A 10,739-nucleotide genomic window follows, 5' to 3' on the forward strand; every position below is an offset into this window, starting at 1 on the left:
ATCTACACCAACATGTAAAAACTATTTTCAAGGAAAGGCCAGTGACTCTTGGAATATTAAGTGGGAGAGAGGTTAACTGATTCAAGTCTTTGTAAAACTCTGGGTATAAGGTTGCAAATAATAAAAATGCAATTACTGGTGCAATAATTATTTCCAGTGTAATGGATTTTGAGACAAAACCTTCGCATTTGATTTTTGTAAAATGACTTCATCTGTGGTACACAGTCTAACAAGTAGTCTTTGCGTGGATTTACATTGCATCAAAGAGTGTTGCTGTTCTTTGGAAGAATGTCAATATTAAAACTTCTTGCTAAGAATATAAATATTTTTTGAGCTGGAGAGAAACATTTCAACACGGTGTTCTTTCTCTCAGTTTTAGGTTAAAAAAATACTGGCAAATCCAGAAAACTTGGTATAGTCAGACTCTGACCTCAGTCTTATCAAAGTTAGTAAGATAAGATACAACTCCGACACGGGGCAATTCAGTTTCATAACAGATCATTTTAACTACAATACACTGAAAGATATAGCTGGAGTTAAAAGGATCAGAAGAAAATCCTGTCTATGCTTTTATATTCTGTCAACCTGATCAATGTAACAGTCGTTACTGGTTAATAAACATGAGACAGTTTGGAACCTGATATGTTTCTACTACTTAAGTCACTTGAAACACCAAAAGGTCAAACACAACAATTCAGATCTTATTATGATATGATCAAATACAAAGCAAAGCACCCAATCACTGTGATGTATATGTGTGTGAATGTGGAACACAAATATACACACTTTATCTTACTGTTATCATTATTCATTGTTAGTTTGTAATTGTCATTGCCATTGTTATGATCGTATGTTATTTTTCATGAAAATTCCCTCATTTTTAATATGAGTCTCTCTCTTGATTCCTTGACATGGACAATAAGTGTTAGTTTGCAAGAAAATTCTGGATTTTTCAGAACCTGTACAGTAAGTCTCCCAACTACCACTGTATGATCGGCAAACAATAATACACCAAGGTAGGATTTATAATTGTTCTTTGCAGTTTGTGTGACTTGAATCTGTTAGATTTGGACCTTTACTGTTTTTACTGCTTGTATGTTACCACAAATAGATAAATATGTCAGTTTGTACAACACACAAGGAAACACAATTTATTCTGTCTTTAAAATAATACAATCTTTTTTAGACTGAATATCTAACTATGTGTTTGCATCTTCGATTTTTAAACTTGTCACTTGGGGTTTTCACATACGTTCATCCATATACTTTCTATTTCTCGTAAAGATCTTGTTTGTAAATAACTTGAGGGCACGACCTTTGATAACCTTACATTTTGGGTGACCTTCAGAGATCGTTTCATCATCACTGCGTCTCATCGGCACCCACGATGAAAAACGAGACTCGATATTAGCAAGAGAGTGATAACCTGTCTTATCATAGACGATCCTTGAAAAGCCGTACTGGCGATGTATTATTTTTGCCTTACTATAAGTGGATTAATTTACTTCACATTAATTCTTGAAAAGATATCTGTCCGTTTTTCTAATTGATATACGAGTATTTTAATAATCTAACCGGAGCTGTATATTAGAAATTGACAGGAAGTGTACTTTTTGAACTACTTTTAGACAGGCATATTTGTAGGAAGCCACAGGAGAGCTGGTCCTACTGCACGTTGCAGGAAGAGGAGTGTGTTGACCGTCCTCTGGATCTTGTGATCAACACATTTCTACACGAATAAACACCATGAATCGAGAATAACCACAGGTTTACCGAAGCTCACCCACAGACACTGCTTGCCCCGCCGACGCAGTGATGTCTGGAAACCGCTGCTTGTACCTGTTTTCTCGGCTCCGGCGCCACATTCACACCCGGGCGGCTCGCTCCTCCACCGGCGGCTTTCATGTGTCACCTGCGTCCAGTTTACCACAGGTACCGCACTGGGCAGCTCCGGTGGTCTGCAGCAGGAATGTGTCCTCCAACAGCTCCACTCCCAAACCTCCAGACACCTCGTTGTTCGTCCCCTTGTCCCTGAAGTCCGACAGCACCGCGGACGGGGCTGTGGGAGCCGAGCTGACCCAGGCGCTCGATAAAAGTGAGTGAAATACCAGAGTTAGAGAGTTCAGAGTCACGTAACTTCTTCGACTTGACCTGCGTGTTACATTACTGTTTTTTTCACTTCTCTTCTACTCGCTTGTCTTTCAGATGAACTGCTTAAAATCTTAAATCGGTTTTATAAAAGGAAGGAGATGCAGAAGCTGGCAGCAGAACAAGGCCTGGACGGTGAGAAAACACCCCCTCTTTGTTCCAATGTTTTCCCCAAACACTCTTAATTTCTGTTCAAGTGTTTCAGAACATCTTTTTCATGTTCATATTACTGCAGTTATTTTAGTAAATGCTCTGTGTTGTCACAGACCACAATCTGAAAAAAGCTTCATCATATGAAATCAGTGTTCACAGACTCCAAAAACATAAATATGCATCCATCCATCCTCTATATCACTTTGTCCTGCTCAGGGTCACAGGACGCTGGACTATGAGCATGCTCGTTGTTTTGTTTCTACTTTCTCACTCTTTCTCTTTTCAAGATCCTTTTAAATCACAATTTCTCCACAACTTATTCATTAACTTGTCTCCTGTGTTAAAGGTGTGTTTCAAATGTATCTTTACTTCGTTTAGCTACTCTGATTAATGATGTTGTATCTTCAAGACGGTGTATTTGTCTTTACATTCATTGCCATCAGTTATACTGGAATGCTGGACTCCATAATAGAACTAAAATCCTCCCCAAAAGAGGCAACAAATAAGCTTTACAAAAATAACTAAAACACACATAGTATAAAGTACAAGATGAACAGTGTATAAATACATAATTCTATCTCTCTAGCTACTGTTTTACTTCTCATACATGCATAGTGGGACAACATAGATGAATTTATAATGATTCCCCAGGGAGACGGAGTAAAGGAATAAGAGCTCAGGCACTAACTGACGGTGTGAAAAGGACTCATGAGGAAACAATATATTGTTCCATCATTAACTGTGATCAGTAAGCCATAGCCGCTTAACATGCGTGACTGAAAGCTCTCTGGATTACCTGTGGTTAGAAATGATCATGTCGATATCTGTTTAAAACGAACTTGTGCGTGAATGTTTTTGAGTAAATAGTTTTTCTCTCTGGAAACAGCTCGTCTGTTTCATCAGACTTTCATCAGCTTCAGGAAGTTTGTCCTCGAGATGTCACTACCCGCTGAACTGCACATCATCCTCAACGACATCTGCTGTGGAGCAGGTCTGTCACGTTGATGAATAGTTATTGTTCATTGACGAAACGTCATTAACTGTATTCTATCTGTTCTTTTAAAGGTCATGTAGACGACATCTATCCATACTTCATGCGTCATGCCAAGCAGATTTTCCCCATGTTAGACTGCATGGATGACCTGAGAAAGATCTCCGACCTCAGAGTCCCTGCAAATTGGTACGTTTATCAGCGTCGCTCTACATAAATCCTACATCATCCTGAAGCTCGGCTGGGATCCACCATGTTGTCCTGCTGGGATGTCATACTGATTGCTGCTACACCCTGAAACCTGAGCCTCATTTATAAAAAGTTTACTCTTAATTTTTGTTCTTATGTGTGTTGAACTTCAGCCTCTCTTCCATTCAGTTCTCACTACGTTTATTTATCATCATCTCCTTTGTTGGTTAAGGATGGTTGAACTTTTCTTGTCACTATGTATTACAGCTAATGCTTTACATGCTGCACCTGTAACAAGCATGTTTATGGTCTTATTTTTAATTTAAAATTTTTGACTGTTAATTCATATTCCTATCCTGAAGCGGCTGACAGAGCTTTGCGTGCACACTCATAACCAAACTTGTAGATCAGTTATGATGGCAGAGAAATAGATATAAACTTATTTAGTACTCATCATCGTGGATGCCGGTTCTTCCAAAGTATCCCCATCCAGTTGCAGTTATTTATTAAAGAACTGCCAGATATTAAAAGAAGAAGTTCAAATCTTCAAAAGGCGCACAAACACTAATTTGAGATTTTTTTTCCACAATTCTGTGGCCATAAAAACAAACAATTCCAGGTAGCATAAATAGAATTTCAGTCATAAGAGGGTTAAAAATAGAGAAAACTTTCAGTAAAATAATAAATGAGAGGACATCTGGAAAAGAAGGATGCAATATGTAGACAATAATATTGACTCAATATGTGTGTCTCTCAGGTACGCTGAGGCTCGAGCCATCCAGAGGAAGATCGTTTTCCATGCTGGGCCCACCAACAGTGGCAAAACGTACCACGCCATCCAGCGCTACCTGGCTGCCAAGTCTGGGGTCTACTGTGGTCCGCTCAAGCTGCTGGCGCATGAAATCTTTGAAAAGAGCAACAACGCTGTACGTGTCTTTTGACTGCTGGAAATCATGTTGTTGTTGTTTTTTTAAACATCCAGTTCATTTATGCCTCATGAAGTGTGAAGCTTTTTGTCTCTTTAAAGGCAGTGGCCCTACATTTTATGATCAGGAATGCACAAACAATATGTGAAATAGCAAAGAAAACACCAGATTTGTGAATTCAAGTCAAGACTGATAAATCAATCTAGGTCTTCTATTAATGATCTTTTCCTTGTGTTTCACTCTCTCAGGGTGTCCCTTGTGACCTGGTTACTGGAGAGGAGAGGACCTTTGTGGACCAGGATGGTCGATCAGCTGGTCATGTGGCCTGCACCATCGAGATGTGCAGTGTCACCACACCTTGTGAGTGAACTTTATATTACCTTATATTTTCGTAACTAGAACTCCTCTCCAACTCGTCGTCATTCTGATAGACCAAAAGATGAATTATCCCTGTCCAGCTGCAAAAAGCATTACACTGTATTTACAACTTTAATAATGTTTTACCATTTTAATTTTAGAAATGTAAAAGCCCCCTGTTGTAGTAAATCGAGTTAAGTCTTTTCTTGGGTTACTGGGTTTGAATCATGGTGGCGATAGGACTCTAACCAAGCTCTGGCAACCTCTGTAACACGGAGCTGCCGAATGCGAACTCAAAGTTCGAATTTTGAATGTTGGTTGGGAATCGATAATTTTATTCTATATGACTGTCTGTTGTGACTGTGTGATCGAGTCTGTCTGTTGTACGTAGTTCTGCCTTAAACTCAGTTTGAGTTTTGTGCATCTCCTTCAACAATTTCCTCAGGGATTAAAAAGGTATTCCTGATTCTGATTTATTTATATCTGGTCATTTCTGTCTGATACATGTTTCTGTGATATTAATAATTTGTCAATTCCATGAAACAAATGCTAAAGAAAGCCACTGAATGATAATCTTTGATGTTGTAGTTGTTGTGCCATGTATCTCTGTTGTGAGAACTGTTGAGTTTCCACGTATTGGTTCTAGATAGGATGAGGGAGTAATGTGTTTTTAATGTGACATTGCTGTTTTGTCTCATTTTTGCGGGTTCATCATCCGAAGTACAGAATCTGAGCCATATATGAAGACTTCATGTCAACTTGTAGAACGAGTACACTGTGATGCATGTTTAACTTTTTTTGAATTGATACAAGGATTTTCATTTACCACGGCTGTGTCTATTTTTACGCCTCTATAGACGAGGTGGCTGTAATTGATGAAATCCAAATGATCCGGGATACTTCCAGAGGGTGGGCGTGGACCAGAGCACTGCTGGGTTTGTAATAAAAACCACAAGCTGGATACTCAATACATCGTCCTCCTAATCAGATTCATGTTAAGAAATATTCTTTCACCGCTATGTGTTTGTGTAGGTCTCTGTGCGGAGGAGATCCATGTCTGTGGGGAACCAGCAGCTGTCGACTTCATCAGAGAGCTGATGTTCACCACAGGAGAGGAGGTGGAGGTGAGACTGCACGTCGCAGGGTGACGGGGTCCTGGATGATTGCTCCGTTGTTTCTCCTCTTATCCCTGTTTTCCTTCTTTCCAGGTCCACACCTACCAACGCCTAACCCCATTCTCCATCCTGGATCAGGCAGTGGAGTCTTTGGATAACCTGAGACCCGGGGACTGTATTGTGTGCTTCAGTAAAAATGACATCTACTCTCTGAGCAGGCAGATCGAGGCCAGAGGACAAGAATGTGCTGTCATTTATGGGAGTTTGCCTCCAGGTATACTCGCCACACAAATGTGTGTTTGATTTGTGTCGAGTGGTGAAGGCGGTCCTCGGTTTGTCTCCCCCCGTCGTGATTGTTTCAAATCCATTATCCAATGCAAATTAAAAAACATTTTGAATGTTATATTTGTTTACAAACTGCGTATCGTAAGTTCATGCTTGGTTGTTCTGTGATTAACAGGCACCAAACTATCTCAGGCCAAGAAGTTCAATGACCCTGATGACCCTTGTAAGATACTAGTTGCAACAGACGCTATTGGCATGGGCCTGAACCTGTAAGTACAAACATTGCAAACGGCATCTTTTTACTAGGGATGGGGCCGATTCCGATCCAGTATCGGTATCGGGTTCCAATACCAACGTTATTCGCAGATCTGAAATTTCCGATCCCTGAACCTCGTCTGTGCTTTACCGTCTGCTGAAATGACTCGAGATCCGCTGCCTGCCGCTCTACCCGCTTACTGCAAAATGTGCAATAGATTTCCTCAACGAGGGTGGGTCTCGATGAGACAGCGAACGTAGTAGCACTGTGCTGTCCACCTTTTTATGACAACATGTCCGCTGTTTGGACGTAAAGCGAGACAGAAACGCTCAATGTTTACAAAGCCTTTGTCCAGCGAGGCGGCCCTTCTGCAGCCAGACTTCACCGTTTTAAAACGGCAGCTCGCTGAGGAGAATGGCGCTGACCGCGGCATGAAAACAATGAAAAGCAGCTCCTCCACGCTATCGGCAGGTCGATTCAGACCTCCGTGAAGCTGCGTCCTACTCCACACGAAACTCTGTGAAACTAGTCCCAATTGTTTGCGCTGCGTTCAGTGCTGGAAAGATTGCTGTTTGTCCATAAAGTGATTCTGAAGTTTTAAAGATATCGAAATTTTATTACGAGAAGATAACGTCACGCAGACCCCCTCATTGGTTGCTGGTGGATTCCCATCTCCACCTGTCCACATGCTGAAGTGTCCCTGAGCAAGACACTGACCCCAAATTGCTTCCAATAGAATGAGTGCTCCTTGCATGGCTGCAGCCTCCATTGGTGTGTGAATGTGAACAACAATGTAAAGCGTTTTGGGACTGCTCACTCAGTTGAAAAGCATTGTATAAGTGAAGTGCATTTACTCTTTATCCATGTGACTTTTTACTCTCCTTTCTTCTGTCCAGGAGCATAAAACGCATCATCTTCAACAGTCTAATAAAACCCAACATTAATGAGAAAGGAGAGAAGCAGATGGAGACCATCAGCACGTCTCAGGCTCTGCAGATCTCCGGCCGTGCAGGAAGGTCAGTCTTCTTTGTCCACAGTGAAAAATGAAAGACGAGACAGAAGAAACAGCCATTTTAAGTTTTGTCAGATTAATTTTTTTTTTTAAATCTCAATTCCTCTGTTACCCGTCACAGGTTCTCGTCCAAGTTTAAAGAGGGACAAGTTACGACTTTGCACAGTGATGATCTGCCCGTCCTAAAGGATATACTCAGCCACTCTGTAGAGGCCATTCAGGTGATCATTTCACACATAATCCCGCATGAATCAGCATGAAAGGTACATAAATGTTTGTTATGATGTTAATTTCTCCATCTTTATCTTAGACTGCAGGTCTGCATCCAACTGCAGAGCAAATCGAGATTTTTGCCTATCACTTGCCCGATTCTACATTATCCAACCTGGTTGTGAGTATTTACAGCTTTCTGTTTTTTCGCTGAACTTTTTATATTTTACACATTACAGTAAGCGAGTGATTGAAATTAGAACACCCATGCAGTTTTTTACAACCACACACCTCTGACATTTTCTCTGTCTTGACTTTCATCATCACTGTTGACCTTGAAATTAGTTGTTTGTTTAAAAGAAGAATCCATTGCGTGCTGTCCCTGTCTGTATGTTTCCCCAGGACATATTTGTCAGCCTTTCTCAAGTAGACGGCCTGTATTTTGTCTGCAACATTGATGACTTCAAGTTTCTGGCTGATATGATTCAGCATATCCCGCTTAACCTGAGGTCACGCTACGTTTTCTGTACGGCGCCAATCAACAAAAAACAGCCTTTTGTGTGCACGTCCTTCCTGAAGGTAAGAGTGAGGAGAGACGCACATGAGATTTGGTGTAAATGAGCAAGATCATAAATAAATTAGATGGAGGAGTTGCAAAAGATTTATTATTAAACAAACGAAAAAACAAAAAAAGGGGATCATGTGAGGAATTAAAACTCATTTGGAGCAGTGGTCACTTACATTTAGTCAGATTCACTTGTCGTACTGAGGTTGTTCCGCTATCAGAGAGGAATTGCAGTCAGTACTTCAGAATCTGTGCCATGATTTATGATTGTATCGATTGTACCCATGAGCTCTTAGTTTATGGTTATCGCACGCTGATTAGCAACAGAATCAAGCTGCAATTAGTCAGTAACCTTTGAAATTCAGGGCCGGGTCTCGGTTATCACTGATGTGGAGGAAGTCTCACGGTCAGTCATGAACAGAATAGAAAAGAAATACTTTAATAATCCCAGAGTGAAACAAAAGAAAACGTGAAAAAAAATAACAAACCGTGATCAGGTTTGTTAAAAACTTTGTCTTTCATGTTTTAAATTTGTAATACTGTCATGCTCCGCTTTGTGGGTTCTACATTAATTCCATCTCTCTCTCTCTCTCTCTCTCTCTCTCTCTCTCTCTCTCTCTCTCAGTTCGCCCGTCAATTCAGTCGAGATGAGCCTCTGACATTTGACTGGGTCTGTCGCCATGTCAGCTGGCCTCTGTCTCCTCCCAAAAACATCAAGGATTTGGTTCACTTGGAGGCCGTCCATGACGTGTTGGATCTGTACCTGTGGCTAAGGTAACCTCAAGTTCCCACATCTCTGAGTGTTTGGAAGCACACTGCTCATCGAGAACACTTTTGAAAATAATGCTGCATATGTGGGTCTTAAAGAACCTTTAGTTTACTAACTATAATGAAGCAGATTTGACAAATCATTGAAAATAGACACACAAAAAAAAATCGATTTATATTTAGCATATTCAGTTGATATATAAATGGTCTAAAATGTTGCCATTCTGACCCTGTACAAGTTGGTTTTGTCTCCACACGATTTAGTCATTATCCCTATTACTTGTATGGATTACTTCACATAGTATCACATTATATGTTTTTTGGGTTGTTTTTTTTTAATACAAGTATGTCTTGGTCTTGATTGCCATCTATTGCTGTCTCTTTCCATAGCTATCGTTTCATGGACATGTTTCCAGATACGGGTCTGATTCGAGGTGTCCAGCGGGAACTGGATGACATCATTCAAGAGGGCGTCAGAAATATCACCCGCCTCATCAAAAACACTGACCCGACCATAACTGACCCACTCCAGACGGGCAACAAGCGTGGACAGACCCTCAGCAGTAACAGCACCGCTGGCACTGGTTTTACCAGGAATCGGGGAGGACACAGACGCTCAGGAGAGACGATGGACAACTCGCTGTCTAGCCGTCTCATAAAAGATGGGCTGTTGACCCCTGGATTGCTCCATCAGCTGCAGAAGGAATGGTCCAAAGATCATGACAATGACAACAGAGAGAAAGGGAAAAAGAACAAGAAGCGATAAGGATGATCACTGGTTCTGTTCTGATGATGATAACTGTTGACAGAAGCCTTAGAAAGCATGTCCTCATGATTAAACACTATTTGAAGCAAGAAAAATAGTGACATCTACACTTACTTCATTACTGCAAGTATCACAGTTAGCTTTCAGCTTCTGAAATGAAATATAGCTGGAGGGTTTTATTTGGGTCATTTATGTCGACTGTGACTTTACATCCTTCTTCAATGTACGTTACATGATGACACACTCACCTCTGGTTACAGCTGCTGGAAAATAAACTTGCATCACTTTGACATGTATACAGGGCAAGACGAGAGATCAAATCGCCAGTCCTGGATATGGAAGACGGTCCTTTTCACTGAGCAACGGCCACTTGTTCGGGTTTTTGCATTTTGTTTCTGTGTTTTGTGTTTCAAGTGTCGCTCCTTGTTTTTTCATTTCACACAAAATAGACAAACTGTGAACTTCTCAATGACTTCTTTTTCTGGGGAATACTCATGATTCTGCTCAGTCCAACTCCCATTTCAGTCTCTAAGAAAAATGCTTTGGAAACTAGTTTGAAAGTCTCAAAGTATCTATTAGTCAGCTGATCTCACACTGTCGGGGGTTAAAGGAAGTTGGCCTGTTGTGACGAGTCATGGTGACTAATGTGCGATTACAACACCTCGTCTTTTCTAGTACTTTAATGAAGGGTCAAACTTTGTCAGAAATACAGATTTTTAAAAAGCCTCAGTGTCCGCCTGTTTGCTTTGCAGAACACAGCTGATTATCAAAAACTGTGTTTCAGAAGCATAGAACTTAGTTTATATGACATAATTATATTATAAGTGTGGATTTACTTTTCAATAGTATCCACATTTTTTTGATATGCACCCGAGTCTGTTTATGTGTTGCATTGGCCTATTTGCAGAACAGATTGAATTGAGTGTAATTCTATATTTTTAGAAGATGGGGACATTTGTAAATAAAAGGTCTTTAAACTGTTGATTTCATCTGTATAG

At 40.5% G+C, this 10,739-nt stretch overlaps 1 protein-coding gene across 1 annotated transcript; it reads left to right on the plus strand.

Moving 5' to 3' along the window:
- Positions 1–1,650: 1,650 nt before the first annotated feature.
- supv3l1 (SUV3-like helicase) lies at positions 1,651–10,729 on the plus strand. Its single transcript, XM_080489187.1, has 16 exons — positions 1,651–2,095; positions 2,206–2,283; positions 3,188–3,292; positions 3,367–3,481; positions 4,239–4,407; positions 4,656–4,767; positions 5,622–5,699; positions 5,797–5,888; positions 5,973–6,153; positions 6,340–6,433; positions 7,317–7,436; positions 7,554–7,653; positions 7,743–7,823; positions 8,045–8,221; positions 8,833–8,981; positions 9,366–10,729. Exons 1-16 carry the CDS (start codon positions 1,816–1,818, stop codon positions 9,739–9,741), a joined length of 2,307 nt encoding a protein of 768 aa, XP_080345313.1. The 5' UTR covers positions 1,651–1,815; the 3' UTR covers positions 9,742–10,729.
- The last annotated feature ends 10 nt before the right edge of the window (positions 10,730–10,739 follow it).

Source organism: Lipophrys pholis, assembly GCF_963383615.2.
Source record: "Lipophrys pholis genome assembly, chromosome: 2".
NCBI classification, from domain to species: Eukaryota; Metazoa; Chordata; class Actinopteri; order Blenniiformes; family Blenniidae; genus Lipophrys; species Lipophrys pholis.

Coding starts and splice junctions, on each gene's coding strand:
- supv3l1 (XM_080489187.1), top strand. CDS start 1,816: ATGTCTGGAAACCGCTGCTTGTACCTGTTTTCTCGGCTCCGGCGCCAC. Junction 3,293..3,366: donor CGACATCTGCTGTGGAGCAG/GTCTGTCACGTT, acceptor GTTCTTTTAAAG/GTCATGTAGACGACATCTAT. Junction 5,889..5,972: donor CCACAGGAGAGGAGGTGGAG/GTGAGACTGCAC, acceptor CCTTCTTTCCAG/GTCCACACCTACCAACGCCT.